The 22638-nt window shown below is 45.4% G+C and overlaps 1 protein-coding gene across 1 annotated transcript in view; it reads left to right on the top strand.

The window, feature by feature from the left end:
• Positions 1–22638, top strand: part of LOC115077688 (vomeronasal type-2 receptor 26-like) — a 119827-nt gene that overhangs the window by 33437 nt on the left and 63752 nt on the right. Inside the window, exon 3 of the mRNA XM_029579979.1 lies at positions 18313–19131. Within this exon, the coding sequence (XP_029435839.1) occupies positions 18313–19131 (819 nt within the window). The remainder of the gene's footprint in view (positions 1–18312; positions 19132–22638) is intronic.

Genomic DNA, 22638 nt, shown 5'->3' with positions numbered 1-22638 from the left:
CCCCGAACCGTTGCCATGCCCCCAGACCCACCCTGGACTGCCCCTGATCCTGGACACGCCCCCAGACACACCCTGGCCTGCCTACACAGCCCCGGACACGCCCCCTCCCACCCCTTTTATGAAGCCCCTGGACTTGCGCACATCCCGGGGCTTTGTACTCGCTGGTGGCCTATGCAAAACAGGCGCGCCGGCACGCGAGTGCCCTGCGCGCATAAATCTGGCAGGATTTACGCACGCAGGGCTTTTAAAATCTACCCCTTACTGTGCACTAACTTTAATGTGTGCTAACCATATTTTAGTGTGCACTAATATGAAATACGAAATTCCACTAAATATTGCCAATTTTTTTTCATTTTGGAGTGCTCCTGAAACATGATGAAATAGACAATTTAATTGCCATTGTCTATTTCATTTAAAACAAATGCACATCCCTACATACTGCTGTGATGCAGCCAGCTGCACAGTTTTGCCATTCACCCCTTTTTTCCCCATGGGCAATCATTCTGCTATATTTATAGTGAAAAGAAAATCTAGGACAATGATAACAAATAATAAATTACTTGTACCATCAACAGATTATTATGTTATTAGAATATTAGTGCATTACTGGGTAAAAAAAATATACAATGCAATATACTGGGCACAGAAAAATATACAATGCAACTACATCTCATTATCTGGCAAAAATTTTGCTGGATAAAAATGGGAACACTGAGTGGGCATTACCGAGAGGAGTTAAGTTAGCTAGACAAGTTATCTAACTCTTATATTCAGAATTAGTCAGGTAACATACAGCTAACACTGGTCATGCCAAAGAGCTATCCTAAAGTTAAGATCATATGATTTGCTATTAGGGATGTGAATCGTTTTTTCACGATTTAAAATATGGTCCGATATTTTTTAAATCATCAAAAATCGTTAAAGAGTGTGATACAATAGAAATTCCCCCGATTTATCATGAAACATCGTTAATCGGGTTTGTGTCCACTAACGGGAGTTATTTGGGGGGAGGGCGGGAAAACCAGCACACCAAAACAACCCCTAAACCGACCCCGACCCTTTAAAATGAATCCCATACCTTCCCCCACCCTCCCAAACCCCCCCAAAACATTTTAAAATCACCTGGTAGTCAAGTGGAAGCCCCTGGATCGATCGCCCGCTCTCGGGACGTCGGCTGCCACTAATAAAAATGGCGCCGATGGCCCGATAAAAAAAAACCCCACCCCGACCCTTTAAACCTGACTCCTTAGCCTCCCCCACCCCCCAAAACCCCCCCCCCCCCAAAAAAAAAAACTTTTTAAAATCACCTGGTGGTCCAGTGGAAGCCCCGGGACCAATCGCCCGCTCTCGGGCTGTTGGCTGCCACTAATAAAAACGGCGCCGATGGCCTGATAAAAAAAACCCACCCTGACCCTTTAAACCTGACCCCTTAGCCTCCCCCACCCTTCCAAACACCTCCAAAACGTTTTAAAATCACCTGGTGGTCCAGTGGGGGCGCCAGGAGCGATCTCCCGTTCTCGGGCCGTCGGCTGCCACTAATAAAAATGGCGCCGATGGCCCTTTGCCCTTACCATGTGACAGGGTATCCGTGCCATTGGCCGGCCCTTGTCACATGGTAGGAGCACTGGACAGCCCGCACCATTTTTAAAGATGGCACCGGCCGTCCACTGGATGGACCGCACCATTTTTAAAGATGGTGCCGGCCATCCAGTGTTCCTACCATGTACATTAGGAGAGCAGGAAGTAAGAGGATTATGGATGTGAGTTCGGTTGAGAGCTGGGATGATCAGACATCTGAGAGTTAGAATAGAATTTGCGGAAAAAAATATGTTAAACACACGGCGTGCCACACACTTTTTTGGCAGGGATGGTCTGGGGAGGTGGTCGCACTCAGAGCTAGTGTTAGTGTCTCAAATCTGTATTCAATTTCTCGCTACTTTGATAGATTTTTCAATTGAAAAAGATATTTGTTCGATTTGGCTGCAGTGCTGTCACCAGCTAGCCATACTTTTTTTGACCGCACTTTTTTTTTTTATTAATCTGAGACGATCTCTCTGTTTGTGCTACTGAGAGAAGCTGCTAGCAGTGGCATTTTTCTGCTTAGTTTACCCATTGGAGTAGGTTGCAAGCAGGATTTAGGTGTTGTGGGTAGGAAATATATTAAATTTCTAGCTACTTTGATAGAATTTTCCATTGAAAAAGATATTTCTTTGTTTTTGCTGCTGTGCCAAGCAAGCCATCCTTTTTATTTAACTGCAGTTTTTTTAATTGAACTCAGGCTGTCTCTTTGTGCTCTTTTAAGCCAAGAAGACAGTGCACTCACTGGTCATCAATAGGCACTGGGTAGTTTTGCAGACTCACATATATTTATTGAACTCAGGCTGTCTCTTTGTGCTCTTCTAAGCCAAGAAGACAGTGCACTCACTGGGCAGTTTTGCAGACTCACAAATATATTATTGGGACAGCAGTGGTCCATGAAGCCAAATCCCCAGTGGACCTCTTTTGTAGATACAAGCTTGGTGTGTGCACCCTCATCCACAACTTCCTTTCTCAAAGCTAAGAAATCCCTTCTGCGTAATTGAGTAGATCTAATCAGATCTGGAAATATCCAAATCTTTTGCCCATAAAAAGTACTTAATATATTAAGGGAAAAATACTTCAGTATATTATCCTTATCCATTATAAAAGCAAATTGTATAAACAGTGTACCTCTTTTTTTAATTTCTAACTCTTCTTGTGATTTCTCAAGTAAATCAGAAATATTTAAAAAATCTTGAATTTTATCTTTCTCCTCCTGTTGTTTCTTTTTTTCCCCTACATAAAAAGCTCTAACTATAGATGGGTAAGATTGTTCTGGAAATTTAAGAACGTTCAAGACATAAGATTTAAACAATTCAACCTGCCCTAGATATTCTAAAATAGGAAAATTAGGCACTCTTATATTTAAAGATCTAACAGTATTTTCAAGATTTTCTAGCCTTTTTTGAACTTCAGATTCAATTTTAATCTGTTGACATTGTACCTTTTCAACTTGTACCACCCTAGTTTCTATCTTATTTATCTTTTTATCTTGAAACTCTAATTTCTGGCTATTTTCCTTTACTGAATTATTAGTTTCTTTATCTTCCTCAGTTAGTTTTACTATAGATCTATCTAATTTAACCATATAATCACATAAGGTCTCCAATGTTATATTACCAGATTTCAAATTAACAGATTTGGTCATTTCTTTTTTACTGAATCCAATCAATTTAGGAGTACTTTCAGCTCTAGCATTGACTGTAATATTTCCATTTCTTGTAACTTATAATATTTTAAAAGGTACTTCTAATTCTGGTTCCATGGTAATTATTCCCTTATGATCTTCCAAGATTTCTCCTGTTAAATCCAGTTCTTTAGAAATTCCTAGGTTATTTCCAGGCATACCTAAGGGAGAAAACCCTTCCATTCCTGGTGGTGATATTGTTTCCGGAGCCCCCAGACTCAAAAGAATTTCATTGACTATAAGGGAAGGGTTTTGCTCTAACCCCTCCCCTAAAGCAGTCTGTCTCACAGGGGTTGTTAAAGGGGGTCCAATCCACTCAGAAACAGACCTTTGCTTGGAATCAAGATCAGCCATACTCGAGGATGGCCTTAATTTGGCCTTTCTCTTTGTATGGAGCATAACAATTAAAATGCAATAGCAATATCTTCTTAGCAATCGACTCCTGCCTCAATGGATGCAGCACTTATTTATACAGGTGAAGTCTCTTATGAAAGGAAGCAGCAAAATGAATAAATATGAAAAAAATTGAATTAACTTTACATACCAAAGGAAACAGCAAGATCAAAGAGTCAACTTCAGTCAAATTCTAGGCAAAGCCAGGCTAAGCCAGCCTTTACAACACGCCCCTTAGGCGCACATGGCTTTAGTGGCATGCCGGCGTCGGCTATGCACAAGCGCAAGCCGGTTTTTATCAAGCTTCCTTGGCTCGGCCTCTTTCGTGGGCGTCACCAGACTACCTTTCCCGTTGGGGCTGGAGGACTTTTCTACCCCCGTAGGCTCAACTTGACAGGAAATTTTCAAAACGAAAGTCTATAGAGCAAACTCACAGGCTGCTTCCCAGTTTTAGTGTACATCCAGGCACAGCCTCGTGGGCCTGGGGGCACTTTTGCACTCTCACCTATATTGGGACAGTGGTGTTCTCTGAAGCCAAATTCCCAGTGGGCCTCTTTTGGAAATAATTATTTTAATTGAAATCCCTAGTAGGCACTAGGCAGTGACATTAAATCCATAATGTCAGGGAAAGATAAACATGGTCGAGTGATTGGGACTGGCAGAGGAGGCACTTCAAAAGGCACTAGTGCCAGTCCCCCATTAAAGTTAAAAAGGGACCTGTTCCAATCTAAAATCTCTTGAGGGGCAGGCAGTTCCATCCAGAAAAAAATGAAATTTAAAGATGATGCATCGCCACCACCTGTTTCTGACCCTGTAGTTTTGGAGGTTAGGAAAGGAGAGGCTGAGTCGTGCCAGACAAAATGGTGACACCCAAAAGCAGCAGTGCAACAGCAGATTCGACTTAGCATTGACAATGTAGCACACACACTGTTTGCTTCTGGTTCCGATGAAGAATCATCTTGTGTGGGATTCTCATCATCAGAAATGGAAGAAGTAATCGCTGAAGAAGGTTTAGGAGGATTAGTTAGTTCTGTCTTAGCCTTCACTTCAGTGCTGCAGGGGAAAGATGAAACTGATGATGATGAGGAGGCGGAAGAACAGTCAGCTCAGGTACAGAGTGTGACTGATGCCCCTGGCATTGTTTCTCAGGGTGCACCCACTACTTCAGCTCCAGTACCAGCATCCACACCAAAGGCTTTAGAGAAGGGATCATGAAATAAATCTGCAATCTGAAGCCACTTTCAAGTGACGGAGGACCCGCATTTTGCTCAGTGTAATTACTGTGCCAGGGCTATTAGCAGAGGCAAGCAAATGGGACATCTATCTAATTTTGGTATGACGCATCATATGGAGAGGCAACAGCCAACAGCAGTACTGCTATCTGAGGATGGTGGCAGTACCAGTCAGGGGACCTCTTTTTCCAGGCAGCGTTAAGTGGTTGAAAAGGAGCAGAGTCATCCCTCAGCCCCTTCTAGTAGTCAGGTGGAAGGCCAGCAGCCCCCTGCCATATGGCAGAAGTGACAACCCACCATGGAGGAAATGGGATGGTGTGTGGTAACGCTATCCCGGGGTAGGAGGCAGGCAGCCTCAAAAGTTGTAACCAGGAGCATTGGCAAAATGTTTGCCCTTGATGACCAGCTCTTGCAGATAGTGGAGAAAGTGGGTTTCAAGCATTTGTTGAAGGTCTTAGTTCCAAATTACAAAGTCCCCTCCAGAACCACATTAGCAGAAAGGTCATCCCCTCCCCAGCCTGTACAACCAGTGTCGCAGTCACATCCAAGCACTTCAAGCTAAGGCACAGGGGAGTGTGCATTTCATCTGCAATATCTGGACCACCATCAATACTGCACACTCTTCTCTCCCTGACAGCACACTGGTGGGACCTGGCTGAGGCAGGGGCAGGCAGCAGCTCTATTAGTGAACAATAGAGGTGGAGATGGGCTTTACTGCACACCCACCTGATGGACGAGGCCCATACCTCAGCCAATATTCTTGCTGGTGGGCCGGCAACTAAACCAATGAGACAGGAATCCTAAGATAGGGTTCTTTGTCACAGACAATAGTGCAAACATGATTATGGAAATAAACGATGGCGCTTTAAGAACATCCGATGTTTTGCACACACTCTGCACCTGGTATTGAAGTAAGCTCTGGGGTTGGAGTCCAGTCACCAAGAGAATGAATACCTGCATATGTTATTACACAAGTACAGGAATATAGCAGTGCATTTCCACAGAAATGTGAAGGCAGGGCAGGTTCTCTGACAAAAGCAGACTGATTTGGAAATGCCTCACAAGCGTCTCATTCAAGACATTGCCACCCAGTGGAATTCCACCTTTATGAAGCTGCAGAGGTTAGTGGAACTGCAGACTCCCCTTCATGAACTTTCTGGTTCAATGGACATACTGCAGCCCTTCAAGGATGTCATGGAGGAGCTGAGTTCCAGAAGTGCCACCTTGGCTGACATCATCTCTATAGTTAATTTCCTGGATGACCATTTGGAGGCCTTTAAACAGGAAGAGGGAATGACAGCTGAGGTGCTGCATTGTCTGGAATTTTTGCAGCAGCAGGTGCAAGAGAGACTAAGGCCTTTAACAGAAGAGCACACATACATGCTCGCCACAGTCTGTGATCCCCATGTATTGCAGTCCCGGGACATGCCCCGGTCCCTCTACCTAGCTCGGGGATGGTCCAGGCCGCTGCGGTGTCTTTGCGACCTGTACAGGCCTGCCTGGCTCCTACCCCTGGTGCTCCCTCCTCGAGGGAGACGCCACTGATGTCTGGCCCTGCCTCAGGGACTCAACATTTAAAGGGGCCAGCGCGGGAAAGAACAGCACAGCATGGGGTGATATCAGATGCTCTCAGGGTATTTAACCCTGCAACTAGATCTACTCCTTGCCTTGCAATGAGGTTCACTCTTCCAGAGTTGCTAGTTGCTGTCCTTGGCTTCTGACTTCAGCTCGTCCACTGGCTTCTGACTTCGGCTCATCCTCTGGTATCCTGTCCTGCACCATTCAGGGGGCTTCGCCTAAGTCCAAACAGCTCGGGTCCTCACGGGCTCCTCCCGGGGAGATTGCGGTCTTCCAGTCTTGAAGTTCCAGTTGGCCTCCTGTCTCCAGCTTCTCATCTCTTCAATACTCTGGAACCCCTCTTCAGACGCCTGCCCACAAGAGACCACATGTAAGTCCAAGTGGCTTGAGTCCTCATGGGCTCCTCCTGGGGGGACCTCTGGCTTCCAGTGATGAAGATTCCACTGGTCTCCTTCCCTGTGCCGCCTCCTGGCTCCGACATCCACTGTGGGCCTTCCCATGTGCATCATCATCTGTTTCAGCCGGCTCAAGGGTCCATGAATACAACAGTTTGCAAGGCCATGGACCCGGCAGACCTGGCTGGCCTTCATGCCATCCCCGAAATCGCCCAACAGCTGCAACAACAGCAACACTGCCTAGATGTCCTTATGGCGACTGTAGTGAGGCTAGCTAACCGTTTGGAAGCCATGTCTTCGGCAGCACCTCCAGCACTGGCTTCTATGTCCAGTCCTGCTCATAAGACCTCTACCCAATGCCAGTGCCGCCCAGATTCTCTGGGGAAGTAAAGCAGTGTCACGGATTCCTCAACCAGTGCTACATACGCTTCACCCTGCTGTCTTCTCAGTTTCCGATTGATCTAGTAAAGACTAGGGATGTGAAGCAGGGACGGATACGTTCCATTGGTCGGCCCCTGTCACATGGTAGGAGCACAAGATGGTGCCGGCTGTCCATTGTTCCTACCATGTGACAGGGGCCGACCAATGGCACCGGTAGCTCCTGTGACATAGTAAGTGCAAAGGCTATCGGCACCATTTTGAATACCGGCAGCCGACGGCCCGAGTGCAAGAGATCACTCCAGGACCCCCACTAGACCACCAGGGACATTTGGCAAGTCCTGGGGGGGTTAGGAGGGTGGGTGTTTTATTTGTTAATGATACATTGCATTTGTGGGGGTTTGCCATACATTTCAGAACCCCACAAATGCAATGAATAGTGACCTATATGTTGCGGATTGCGTATTCGTTCAAAACAAATGCACATCCCTAGTAAAGACCAGCTATATTGTGTCCTTGCTAGATGGGAAACCCCAGGCCTGGACCTCCCCATTATGGGAAAGTAAAGATCCCATTCTTGAAACCTGGAACAGTTTGTTTCTGCCTTTCGACATATTTTCGACAAGCTTGCCCGGAGACCCACAGCGGTTGCCGAGTTACTCCAGTTACGCCAAGGTACCCATTCCCTTGCCGAGTACACGGTTGAATTCCACACGCTAGCCGCCAAAGTAGACTGGAGGGATGACAGTCTTCACGGTATATTCCTGGAAGGAATGTCTTCACGTCTCAAGGACGAGTTAGCAGCAGGGGACCTCCCGGATGACCTGGATTTCTTGATTGACCTGGCAGGATGGGTTGACCATCGAATCCAACATCGATTCCGTGAAGGGAAGTCTGGTCGTAGACCTGGTAACTCAGGGTCTACATTTCCTCGACCTGTGCCTTCCTCCTCTGCTTCTACCAGTGCCCAAGGGGCAGAACCCATGCAATTAGGATGAGGCCTGATCTCGCAAGAGGAGAGAAGACGTCGCCGCGCCCAGGACCTGTGCCTCTACTGCTTCAACAAGGGGCACTTCCTTGCTCAATGTGGTGAGCAGCTGGGAAACGCCAGAACCTAGGGATAATCGGGGAGCTGACCCTAGATAATACAAATTCTGCCTCCCCATGCACCATACCAGTTACCATTGTCTACCCCGGAGGTACTTTTGATACGCTGGCTTTGGTCGACTCTGGAGCAGGAGGTAATTTCATCCTCGTGGATCTCATCCGGCAGTTGCAACTTGAGGTCCAACCCCAACTTCCTCCACTCCGAGTATATTCAATCCATGGTACTCCTCTGCCAGGGAGCATTTATACCTGCACCAAGCCCTTGATTCTACGTACCGGTCGCCTACACACTGAGGAGATCTCGTTCCTCATACTATAGAGGTCCATTCACCCTATCATCTTGGGCTTACCCTGGCTTCAGAAGCATTCCCAGTCATCCACTGGGATACACTCCAGATTGCATCTTGGAGTCCGTCTTGTTCAACTCCTGCCTGGCGACTATTCCTCTGTCCAGCGTGCCACTTCTGACCACGTCGGTGGCAGTTCCACTTCAATATCTGGATTACCAGGATGTCTTCTTGAAGGAGAAGGCTGAACTTCTCCTCAAACATTGGCCCTTTGACTGTGCCATAAACTTGATCCCCGGCACTACACCACCCAAGGGGTAGGTATACCCTTTGTCGCTTCCAGAAACCAGGACCATGTCGTCCTACATCCAGGAGAATTTAGAAAGGGGCTTCATTCGGCCCTCCACTACCCCTGCCAAAGCCGGATTCTTCTTTGTTGCGAAGAAGGACGGGTCACTCTGACCCTGTATAGACTACCATGGTCTCAATGCCATTACATGACGTGGCAGATATCCTTTGCCATTGATTCCCAAGCTGCTAGATTGACTACAAGGAGCCAAGGTCTTTACCAAGCTGGGTCTTGGGGGGGCATACAACCTGGTAAGGATACGACCAGACGACAGGTGGAAGACCGTGTTCAACATGAGAGACGGGCATTATGAATACCTGGTCATGCCCTTCAGCCTCTGCAATGCCCCTGCTGTGTTCCAGAACCTAATGAACGAGGTGTTAAGGGATATGTTGCACACCTCTGTCATAGTATAGATTGATGATGCAATGATATATTCTAAGGACCTGGCCACGCACCGCATACATGTTAGACAAGTGCTACAGAAGTTTCGAGACAATCGTCTCTTCGCCAAGATGGAGAAGTGCCAGTTTGAGTAAGTCTTTGCCCTTCCTCGGATATATTATCTCTTCCACGGGCTTCCACATGGACTCACAGAAAGTAGTATCCATCAAGGATTGGCCTCAACCAGTGGGGGTTAAGGTGCTACAACGCTTCCTTGGGTTCGCCAACTTTTTCCTCCAGTTCATACCCCATTATTCCCGGATGGTGGCCCCACATTACTGCCCTTACCAGGAAGGGAGCTGATGCAAAATACTGTTCCCCGGCAGCACCAAGGGCCTTCCAGGAACTGAAAAGAATGTTTCTTGTAGACATCTGTCTCCATTATCCTGATCCCCAGCGTCAATTTATTGTGGAGGTAGATGTGTCCGACCTTGTGGTAGGAGCCGTCATGAGCCAAATATCCACCAATGGCAAATCCTTGCCTTATTCTTACTTCTCCCAGTTGTTTTCGCCTGCTGAAAGGAATTACGGTATAGGGGACAAGGAGCTTCTGGCCATAAAACTGGCGTTTGAAAAATGGTGCCAGTGGCTGGAGGGGGCCCAACATCCCGTGATTGTTTATACTGAACATAAGAATCTGGAATTCCTGTGTCGAGTCCAACGCATCAACCCCCTACAAGCTCGATGGTCCCTATTCTTTAGCCGGTTCAACTTTCTCCTCCAATATAGACCAGCTTCTAAGAACATCCAGGCAGATGCCCTTTCTCACACTACAGAGACAGAGGATAACCCTAACCTGCCTCAATATATCCTTGATCCAGCCAAGGTCCTTCTTGCTGCTTCAGACGTGGTTCCTACGGGCAAGACGGTAGTACCGGTCCATCTGCACAAGAAGGTTTTGTCATGGGCTCATGACTCTTGGACAGTGGGTCATTCGGGAATCACTTGGACCTTGGACTTGTTGACTGAATTCTATTGGTGGCCACAAGTCAAGAAGGATGTCCATCTTTACATCAGTTCCTTCCCTATCTGCGCTTGACATAAACCTTTGACCGGCCCCTCCTGGGGGCTTCTACAACCATTACCCATTCCCAACGAGCCATGGATCCATCTGTCCACAGATTGTGGATCTACCTCCCTCAGAAGAGAAGACTTTGATATGGGTCACGGTCGATAGATTCTCAAAAATGGCCCAATTCGTGCCCCTCTTTAAGTTACCAACAGTGCCCAAACCTGCAAATCTCTTCACTCAACACATCTTCTGCTTACACGGGGTCCCTCTCCATATTGCCTCAGACTGAGGCCCGCAGTTCACGGCTAAATATTGGACAGCTCTCTGCAGGAAATTTGGGGTCCAATTAGACTTAACGATGGCTTTTCATCCCCAAGGCAATGATCAAGCAGAGCACACAAATCAGACCGTAAAGGCTTCCTCCGTGCTTTTGTGGGACACCTCCAAGATGACTGGGTGGCTTTATTGCTGTGGGCAGAATTCTCCTACAACCAACATAAGCATTCTGCTACCAATATGTCTCCCTTCCAGGTGGTCTATGGGAAATGGCTTAGACCTCCCTTGCCCTTGCCTCTGATGGTTCTGTCCCCTGCAGTGCAACTTACAGCATGACAGTTACATGACCTTTGTAGATCCACTCAGGAGAAGCTTCGACAGACTGTCGCTACAGTGAAGAAATATGCAGACAGGCTACGACACCCTGCTTCTGTCTTTCAACCGGGGGATAAGGTGTGGTTGAGCACCAAGAACATCCGATTGTGGATTCCCTCTATGTGCTTGGCTCCCAGGGATATAGGGCCGTTCGCCGTAGCGGAGCGACTGTGTACGTTTTCCTACTGCCTACACCTTCCATCCACCCTGAAGATCCACAACGTCTTCCATGTATCTCTTCTCAAGCCTTTGATCCTATCTGTTTTCCATGACAAGCCTCCTGAGCCCACCAACTCAGCAGCTGAACAAGACGTCATCTATCAGATGAAGGATGTGTTGGCTGTGCGGTTCCACCATTATAGATGGGAGTACCTCCTCTCCTGGAAGGGGTAAGGCCCTGAGGAGAATACGTTGGAGCCGGCTTCTAACATCCGAGACAAGTCCCTTCTTCACCAATTCAACTTGGATCACCCTGCGAAGCCCAAGCCCACAGAGAGGGGGCATAGGAGAGAGGGTACTGTTGCAGTCCCGGGTCATGCCCTGGGCCCTCACCTACCTCGGGGATGGTCTGGGCTGCAGCAGTGTCTTTGCGGGCTGTACAGGCCTGCCTGGCTCCTGCCCGCAGCGCTCCCTCCTCGAGGGAGATGCCGCTGATGCTCCGTGGCTGGCCCCGCCCCCTAGAAGTGTGCGTGCATGCAGGGGCTCAACATTTAAAGGGGCCAGCACAAGAATGAACTGCACAGCCTGGGGTGACATCAGATGCTCTCAAGGTATTTAAGCCCTGCAACTAGATCTACTCCTTGCTTTGCAACGAGGTTCACTCTTCCAGAGTTGCTAGTTGCTGTCCTTGGCTTCTGACTTCGGCTTGTCCACTGGCTTCTGACTTCGGCTCATCCACTGGCTTCTGACTTCGGCTTCTGACTTTGTCTCGTCCACTGGCCTCTGACTTCGGCTCGTCTACTGGCTTCTGATTTCGGCTTCTGACTTTGGCTCATCCACTGGCTTCTGACTTTGGCTCATCCTCTGGTATCCTGCCCTGCACTGTTCAGGGGGCCTTGCCTAAGTCCAAACAGCTCGAGTCCTCATGGGCTCCTCCCGGGGAGATCGTGGGCTTCCAGTAGTGAGGTTCTGGTTGGCCTTCTGGCTCCAGCTTCTCATCTCTTCAATACTCTGGATCCCCTCTTCAGACACCTGCCCACAGGAGACCACATGTAAGTCCAAGCGGCCCGGGTCCTCTCGGGCTCCTCCTGGGAGGACCTAGGTCTTCTGGTGATGAATATACTGCTGGTCTCCTGCCGTGTGCTGCTTCCCGGCTCCGACATCCACTGTGGGCCTTCCCACGGTGCGTCATCATCTGTCTCAGCTGGCTCAAGGGTCCACAAATCCAACACCATTTGAAAGGGAAACTCGCCATACAGTCCAGTTGTCTCTCATTTGTAAAGGACCTGCTGTTACTAAAAGTCCATGAACAGGAGTTCCATAAGCAGAGATAGATTAGGCATGAAGAAGAGGAGGAAACAGCAGGCACTTCAGAGAGCTGTGCTAGCCAGAGCAGGAGTAGCACTCTGTCAGCGACAGCTAGTACCTCCTCCTCCTCCACTTCAGAACACCAAAGGCATGTTGCCCATAAAGATTCATCTTTTGTGATACGGGCTAGAGAGAAAGCAGCTGGCATGAGTGATTCTCATCCCTCCCAAGCAAAGGAGACTCCAGCACAACTGTCAGTGACACGGTATCTCTCAGAGCCCACAGAGGACATGCATACAGATCCACTGGCATATTGGGCACACAAGTCCACTGTCTGGCCACAACTAGCCAAAGTGGCTCAGTGATATCTGTCATGTCCACCAACCAGTGTGCGTAGTGAACGTGTATTTTCATTGACAGGGGATATCATGAGCCCTCACCGCTCAAGGCTGGCACCAGAGTTGATGGAAATGCTAGTGTTTTTGAAAATAAACCTGCCTTTGCTTGGGTTTCCACATTTTCCCTGTGAATGGCAAGATGAATAAAAGCAATTGAAAGCCTTGCAGTGGCTCCAACTGCCTCCTATGCTCCAGATATTATCAGCACATGTACCTGACCTGAAATGCTGAGCCTGTCCGTCCACTGTCTAGTCCGTACTTTTCTACAAAGGCCTGACCTCAAATGCTGTGCCTGTATGAGTTTAATTCTAGTATTTCTAATTTCAGTTTCATGTATTTGTGCATCACTTCTTTGCAGAATATTATTTTCCTGTTGTGCAACATTTGGAATGTAAGAACATAAAAAGCTGACTTAAGATGTTTGAAGCGTGCATAGTTCATATGCTCAATAGTTTTCATGACCTTTATAATATGGGCCATTTTCCCTAAATCTTTCTTAGGTGTCAACATTAATGTTTCTAGTACTATAGAAAACTGGTGGTAGTTGCACTCTAGTTCATCCTCTGTGTTCCCATAAGAACATAAGAAATTGCCATGCTGGGTCAGACCAAGGGTCCATCAAGCCCAGCATCCTGTTTCCAACAGAGGCCAAACCAGGCCACAAGAACCTGGCAATTACCCAAACACTAAGAAGAACTCATGCTACTGATGCAATTAATAGCAGTGGCCATTCCCTAAGTATAATTGATTAATAGCCATTAATGGACTTCTCCTCCAAGAACTTATCCAAACCTTTTTTGAACCCAGCTACACTAACTGCACTAACCACATCCCCTGACAACAAATTCCAGAGCTTTATTGTGCGTTGAGTGAAAAAGAATTTTCTCAGATTAGTCTTAAATGTGCTATTTGCTAACTTCATGTGCTATTTGCTAACTTCATTTACAGAGGCACTATATAAACTACAAAGCCAACATAGGTTGATATTGTAGATTTGGAGTTGAGTAGCGGTTTTCTTATTTCTGAGAACTCTTCATGTTTCTTTGTCATCAGCTGAAATACATAAGTACAGTTAATAGCTTCTGGGTATTTACAAAGGCTTGACCTCTAATGCTATCCCTGTCCATCCAGGCCTTATGTCCCTACGGAGCTTGACCTTAATGCTGTGCCTGTCCATCCAGGCCTTAAGTCCCTATGAGGGCTTGACCTCTAACGCTGTGTCTGTCCGTCCAGGCCTTAAGTCCCTATGAGGGCTTGACCTCTATCCTCGAATGCTGTACCTGTCCATCCACACTTACGTCTCTACAAGGGCTTTACCTCCATCTCAAATGCTGTGCCTGACTGTCCAGGCTTTACATCTCTAAATGGGCTTGACCTCTAATGCTGTGCCTGTCCGTCCAGGCCTTAAGTCCCTATGAGGGCTTGACCAATAATTCTGTGGCTGTCCATCCAGGCCATATGTCCCTAAAAGGGTTTGATCTTGAATGCTGTGCCTGTCTGTCTAGGCCTTAAGTCCCTACAAGGGCTTGACCTCTATCCTCGAATGCTATGGCAGTGTATCCTCGAATGCTGTGCCTGTCTGTCCAGGCCTTACATCCCTACAAGGGCTTGACCTCTATCCTCTAATGCTGTGCCTACCTATACGTCCAGGCTTTATGTCCCTACAAGGGCTTGACCTCTATCCTCGATTGCTGTGCCTGCCTGTATGTCCAGGCTTTACTTCCCTACGAGGGCTTGACATCTATCCTCGAATGCTGTGCCTGCCTGTCTGTCCAGGCTTTACGTTCCTACGAGGGCTTGACCTCTATCCTCAAATGCTGTGCCTGCCTGTCCATCTAGGCTTTATGTCCCTATGAGGGCTTGATCTCTATCCTCAAATGCTGTGCCTGTCCATCCAGGCTTTATGTCCCTACAAGGGCTTGACCTCTAGTGCTGTGCCTGTCCGTCCAGGCCTTATGTCCCTATGAGGGCTTGAACTCTATCTTCTAATGCTGTGCCTGCCTGTCCGTCTAGGCCTTATGTCCCTATGAGGTCTTGACCTCTGTCCTATAATGCTGTGCCTGCCTGTTCGTCCAGGCTTTATGCTCCTAAAAGGGCTTGACCTCTAACCCCAAATGCTGTGCTGTCCATTCAGAAGCCCTTTCCTGCTCAAAGGAAAGGAAACTCTCCCGGGGGTAGCCAGCCTATCTTTTAGTACCTATTGACCCATGTTGAACCGCTGTTCACATGGCACCCTGCTCCACATCACCATGCTTTGAAGGCTCGTGCTCCACTCTAGGGGCCAACCCATTCCAAGGAATTGTTTTCCTGCTCAAAGGAAAGGGAAGTCTCCCCGGTGTTGCAGTCTATCTCTTAGTACCTGTTGACCCATGTTGAACCGCTGTTCTCATGGGACCCTGCTCCACATTGCCACACTTTGAAGGCTTGTGCTCCACTCTAGGGGCCAACCCATTCCGGGGAGCCCTTTCCTGCTGAAAGGAAAGGGAACTCTTCCCGGGGTAGCTGGCCAACCTATCTAATAGTACCTGTTGACCCATGTTGAACCACTGTTCACATTGCACTCTCCTTCACCTCGGCCTTGAAAATTCTCGTTTGTATATCTTCTAACTCCACCAGATTTTAAAAGACCAATGAGAGCTCACTAGACGCCAATGAATACACCTCACTCTTGGGCCGAACCCATTCTAGGGAGCCCTTTCCTGATCAAAGGAAAGGGAACTCTCCCTGGGGCCAGCCTGTCTTGCCCCTATCAAAACCTCAGGGACCTGAGTATCTCAGCTCTGCCAGCCTGTCTTTCCCCTATCAGCTTTCTGCCACTCTGCCTTGCTGCCATATACCAGATGACTCAATCAACTCCTTGTGGTGTTCTTGCCACTATCATGGTTCCTCAGTGTGTTGGTGCTAGTCTTTCTGCTTGCTATGTTCCCCCTTTATTGAGCTTTAGGATGTTGATGCCACTTGTCTTGCCACTTTGCCTGTCGTGCTGCCTTCGAGGGTTCATGCATCTGTTATCGGTGCTCTCTTTTGAAGCTGTGGTATGTTTTTTTTTTACACTCTCACTGCTGTTTTGCACCTCTGTTAAAGCACTCTTGCCACTCCTGGTACCCCTTTGCCCCTTTAAAGTGCCTTAGGTTATTCATGCCACTTTGGTGCCAGTTTGCCACAGTCTAAGTACCTTGGAGCTCTTTTCTCGTTCTGATGACTGCTCCCCAGAAGTTTCATCAGAATTGATAAGAAAACTCCAATTCTGCAGCCAAAAATATGTTGTAAATACTTCTTCCATTGACTTTAATGGGAAATCGGAAAACAAATACAACTAATCAACAAATTGTTTTTCCCGCCTATGAAATGAATGCAACGAATTTGGATCCCGATGAAACAGAAACCGAATTGAAACAAATGTTTTCCTTCTGCACATCCCTACAATCCAGGTCACAAGTACCTGACAGCATAGTTCCCTCTAAGCTGAGTACATGAACAAATTGCTCATATATTTTAGAACATCACTCACATTGTTATTCACATACATTTTTCTTTGTGCTATATATGCAGAAATGCAGCACTAAAACTAGCACTCAAAAATTGTTGTTTTTAAAAGCCAATCCTCACAGTAAAATAATTTGCACACAGCTAGTTATTCCTTGGAGGGAGCATTGCCAATGCCTAGTAGGGTCCCAAAAGATCAATGGATTCCATGCTGCCCATCCCAGGAATTAGTAGTGGATTTTAATAAGTCCATCTTAATATCTTTAAGATAGTGGCCTTATTCAATTGTGTCGCTGCACTCCTGAATATCCCTCCAAAGTTTAAGTTTATCAGATTAACTTTGCAATCCAGCCAGTGACTGAATATTATACCCTGATTGTTTTGATTTTTGCTCAGAAAATATCTTAGCAATATTCTGGAACAACTTATTATTGTTTCAAATGTGAATCTACAATTACACAGAACTTATGAAGCATAAAAATGTATTATCAATATTTTTGTGAGGCATCAAACTTCATTTCTTCATTTTTCTTCATTTATAAAATTTATTAATCGCTTAACACTGTTAGGTCTAAGCGATATACAGAATTCACATACATAATAAAAACAACACATATAGAGACAACTACATATAAATAAATTCATAAAGACTAACTTATGAAAAATTGTCTGATAGTCATTGCATTATGCACTAACTTATTCAAGTACATTGTTAACAGTTGTACACACGATTCAGCAAATATTCCTTGAAAACAGCTTTGAATTTTTTGACATCCTCGATAGATCGTAAATCGAAAGGAATCATGTTCCAGCAGTTAGGTGCCGCTATGGAGAAAGAAGTTTCTCTTGTTCTTGCCACTATCATGGTTCCTCAGTGTGTTGGTGCTAGTCTTTCTGCTTGCTATGTTCCCCCTTTATTGAGCTTTCGGATGTTGATGCCACTTGTCTTGCCACTTTGCCTGTCGTGCTGCCTTCGAGGGTTCATGCATCTGTTATCGGTGCTCTCTTTTGAAGCTGTGGTGTTTTTTTTTTTACACTCTCACTGCTGTTTTGCACCTCTGTTAAAGCACTCTTGCCACTCCTGGTACCCCTTTGCCCCTTTAAAGTGCCTTAGGTTATTCATGCCACTTTGGTGCCACTTTGCCACAGTCTAAGTACCTTGGAGCTCTTTTCTCGTTCTGATGACTGCTCCCCAGAAGTTTCATCAGAATTGATAAGAAAACTCCAATTCTGCAGCCAAAAATATGTTGTAAATACTTCTTCCATTGACTTTAATGGGAAATCGGAAAACAAATACAACTAATCAACAAATTTGGAAACTTGGAAATTTATCAATTGATTTTTTCTGGTGAAATTCCCCACCCAATGTCATCATATGCCAATCTTTTATAAATTTGCCATTAAGTGATAAACAATTCCATTTTCAAAGATGTGACTCAAAACCTCAAAACTCGGTATCATGGAATAGCTAAAGCCATGGTTACTAGCTGTTTCCTTATAATTTAGGGCAGGCTGAGGCAGTCCTTGTTTTATCCTATTTCATGCATGGATACCTTTCCATTGGACTATCTTAATATAGCTTTGAGTAGCTTTGGGTAATTGGCCTCCTTATGGTATAAGCATTGTCATTTCTTGGTTTTACCACTTTGGGCTTCCAAATTCTCTAATAGTAAAATGAAGCAAAGCAAAAGTCCCAGTGGATTCCTTGTACTTATATGTGTGACTGGTTTAATTAGTGTGTCTGCGTGTTTCAAGCACAGAATTCTGTGCAGTATAGAAATTGATTGAGGTAAGCGTTAAACAAGAGAAGAAACAAAGATTCACACTTCTGTTTGACCTTGGTTCATATTTTTTGTTGTTTTAATCACAGATCAGTTATGGATCTATGGATGTTCTCTTCAATGACCGGGTTGACTTCCCATTCCTTTATCGCACGGTCCCACAGGATCAATCTCAGTACCAGGGCCTGATTCAGCTCCTGGACCTCTTCCGATGGACCTGGGTGGGGATTCTCACGTCAGATGATGACAGTGATCAGAAGGGCAGTGAGGAACTGAAGGGGGAGATTATCAGGAGCGGCAGCTGTGTGGCTTTTCTGGAAAAGATACAATTTTCATTTGATGTTAAGTTTGAGCAGTATGCAAAATATAAAAAGATTACTGACATGATCGACAAGTCATTAGCAAAGGTTATTATCCTCTACAGTGCTAACAGTAACATGGTGGTACAGTTCTGCTTGCCATGGTGGAAAATGACTGATAACAAAGTGTGGATCATCTCTGCTGCCTCTGCTAACATAGTTTTCCCACCCAGTAACCTCGCCTCATCATGTACCACATTCAATGGCTCTCTAACATTTGCCATTCCTAAAGGAAAGATTCCAGGATTCAAGGATTTCCTCTATAATCTCCATCCAGCCTCATTTCCAGACCTCTCTTTTTTGCGACCTCTGTGGAGAGCTGCATTCTTTTGTGAACTTCCAAATGGTAGTGAACATTCACGTTTTCACAACTGCACAGGGCAGGAGAATCTGTCTAACCTTCCATCTCAGCTATTTGATGTGAATAATTTTCAGTTCACTTATAGTCTTTACACTGCAGTCTATGCACTGGCTCATGCTTTGCACAACATGTACACAACCAAGTCTCAACATGGGGGGAATCTGAATCTGGAATTTCAGCCATGGAAGGTAAACCCTCCTGATTGATTCTTTTAAGTAGAATGCATTTGTTCCTTTACTGTAATATTCATTTTGTGCAATGTAGTTAAATGAGGGAGGTATAAATTGGTAAAGAAGAAAGAGCAAAATAGATCCTTAGACAGACAAATGGCCCTTTCTTTCCAGCACGGGTGTCCAGCAGTTGTCAGTAAACAGGATTATAGACAGTGCTGGGGAGGAGCCAGCTGTCGTGGTAGATGTGGGCACAAACATAGGAAAATGTGAGAGAGGTTCTGGAAGCCAAATTTAGGATTTTAGGTCGAAAGCTGAAATCCACAACCTCTTGGGTGGCATTCTCTGAAATGCTTCCTGTTCTACGTGCAAATCCCCAGAGGCAGGCAGTGCTCCTGTATCTCAATGTGTGGATGACACAATGGTGCAAGAAAGAGGGCTTCAGTTTTGTAAGGAACTGGGGAAAGTTTTAAGGAAGGGGGAGACTTTTCCTGAAAGGATGGGCTCCACCTTAATGAGAGTGGAATCGAGCTGCTGGCACTTTTTAAAAAAGAGTTAGAGCAGACAGTCACTCAGCAGTGCATGGTTCGGAAGAATGTATCCTGGAAGAATACTAATAAAACAGGAGAGTTAGGGCATCCCAACAGAGAGGTTCCATTAAAAGCAAATGTAGTCCATGTGCCTATATTTAAAAAATCACCTGAGCTAAAGATTTCCAAATTATCCCTATCAACTGAAAAGCAGGTTGTTAAAACAAATAAAAAACACTCTTTAAAATGTCTGTATGCCAATGCCAGAAGTCTAAGAAGTAAGATGGGAGAGTTAGAGTGTATAGCAGTAAATGATGAGATTGATATATCTGGCATCACAGAGACCTGGTGGAAGGAGGATAACCAATGGGACAGTGCTATATCAGGGTACAAATTATATCGCAATCATAGGGAGGATCAGCTTGCTGGGGGTGTGGCACTTTATGTACAGGAGGTTATAAAATCCAATAGGAATCAGATCATACAAGAGACTAAATGCTCGAGTCGAATTTATATGGGTAGAAATCCCATGTGTGTTGGGTAAGAGTATAGTGATAGGAGTATACTGCCATCCATCTGAACAAAATGGTCAGACAGATGATGAAATGCTAAGAGAAATCATGTAAGCTACCCAATTTGGTAGAGCAGTAATAATGGGAGATTTCAATTACCAATAACAAAACGTGTCTCTTTATCCAAGAACAACAATCTGAGTAACATCAAGAAAAAACGTATCTCAATTTATTGTTTTTTAGGTGCTATAAATTTCTTTGCCTTCTTAAACTTAATATTTACACACATATCATTTGTGAATTTGGGACCTTCATAACACCCATGGTGCTGCAAGTATGCACTTGTGTTTCACAAGAGGTTAATAAACATATGGATAAAGCTGAACCAGAAGACGTAGTGTATTTAAATTTTCAGAAGGCATTTGACAAAGCCCCTCATGAGAGGCTTCTAATAAAACTAAAAAGTCATGGGATAGGAGGTGATGTCCTTTTATGTGTTACAAACTGGCTAAAAGACTGGAAACAGAGAGTAGGATTAAATGGTCAATTTTCTCAGTGGAAAAGGATAAACAGTGGAGTGCCTCAGGGATCTGTACTTGGACTGGTGCTTTTCAATATATATATAAATGATCTGGAAAGGAATACAACGAGTGAGGTTATCACATTTGCAGGAGAATAAAAAGTATTCAGAGTAGTTAAATCACAAGCAGATTGTGATACATTACAGGAGGACCTTGCGAGACTGGAAGATTGGGCATCCAAATGGCAGATGAAATTTAATGTGGATAAGTGCAAAGTGTTGCCTATAGGGAAAAATAACTCTTGCAATATTTACACCATCTTAGGTTCCATATTAGGAGCTACCACCCAGGATAAATATCTAGGCATCATAGTGGATAACACATTGAAATCGTGGGCTCAGTGAGCTGTGGCAGTCAAAAAAGCAAACAGAATGTTGATAATTATTAGAAAGGGAATGGTGAATAAAACGGAAAATGTCATAATGCCTCTGTATCGCTCCATGGTGAGACCTCACCTTGAATACTGTGTACAATTCTGGTAATCACATCTCAAGAAAGATATAGTTGCAATGGAGAAGGTACAGAGAAGGGCAACCAAAATGATAAAGGGGATGGAACAACTCCCCTATGAGGAAAGACTAAAGAGGTCAGGGTTGTTCAGCTTGGAGAAGAGAAGGCTGAGGGGGGATATGATAGAGGTGTTTAAGATCATGAGAGGTCTTGAATGAGCAGATGTGAATCAGTTATTTATACTTTCAGATAATAGAAGACCTGGGGGGGTGGGGGGGGGGATTCCATGAAATTAACAAGTAACACATTTAAGATTAATCGGAGAAAGTTCTTTTTCACTCAGTGCAAAATTAAGCTCTGGAATTTGTTGCCAGAGGATGTGGTTAGTGCAGTTATTGTAATTGGGTTTAAAATAAGTTTGGATACGTTCTTGGAGGAAAAGCACCTTAACTGCTATTAATCAAGTTGACTTAAGGAATAGCCACTGCTATTAATTGCATCAGTAGCATGGGATCTTCTTAGTGTTTGGGTAATTGCCAGGTTCTTGTGGCCTGGTTTGGCCTCTGTTGGAAACAGTTTGCTGAGCTTGATGACCCATCATGGCAATTTCTTATGTTCTTAGTAATGGGACACATGTACTGAGTTCCCTCCTGCCTTTCAAGCCCCACAGTATCACTTACCAATCAGGAGTGGGGAAGTTTACAATGCAATTTTGTGACTTCTGGCTATGTGGAGGTCCATTCCAGTTCCCCTCTCCACAGCCACCTTGATTCCATTGCATGGTGGCCAGAACTGCATGACCATGCAATGATATTTGGATCTGGTTTCTAACATGTTATGTGGCTTGCAATACAGCATTAGCAATCAACCTCATTGGCTGGCCACTGGAATGCTGGGGGAAGGGCAGGTGAGATTTAATGGGAGATAGAAGCTACTCTCTCATTCCATTCAATCACTGTTCGTCTCTTGAGCAAACAGCCCACATCATCCTCTACCTCACTGCTCTCTTTGGTTGTTTTCCCCTTAAAGTGAGTGAATCATGATAAAAAAAAACCCACATCCATTTACCTGTTCCTATGGATAGAGGTTCTCTCTCTCTCCTCTCTCTCTCAATATATCTCTGACTAATATATCTCTTAATATCTCTCTCTCTCTTAATATATAAAGCAATGTCTGTTTCTTAAATAACAGGCGTACAATCTAATAGGGGTGTGCATTCGTTTTCACCGTATTGGCGATCCACAACGTATATTGCACTATTCGTAGTATTCGTGGGGGAAGCGAAACGTATCGCGATTCCCCACGAATACAAGAATCTTCGCCGAATTATACGGCCACCTAAATAAAAATTTAAACAAACCCCCCACCTTCCTGACCCCCCCCCCAAGATTTACCAAAACTCCCTGGTGGTCCAGCGGGGGGGTCTGGGAGCCATCCCCTGCACTCACACCC

Source organism: Rhinatrema bivittatum, chromosome 16, assembly GCF_901001135.1.
Source record: "Rhinatrema bivittatum chromosome 16, aRhiBiv1.1, whole genome shotgun sequence".
Classification (NCBI taxonomy): domain Eukaryota; kingdom Metazoa; phylum Chordata; class Amphibia; order Gymnophiona; family Rhinatrematidae; genus Rhinatrema; species Rhinatrema bivittatum.
Note: the sequence above shows the minus strand (reverse complement) of the source record. Positions and strands in the feature narration are given on the sequence as shown.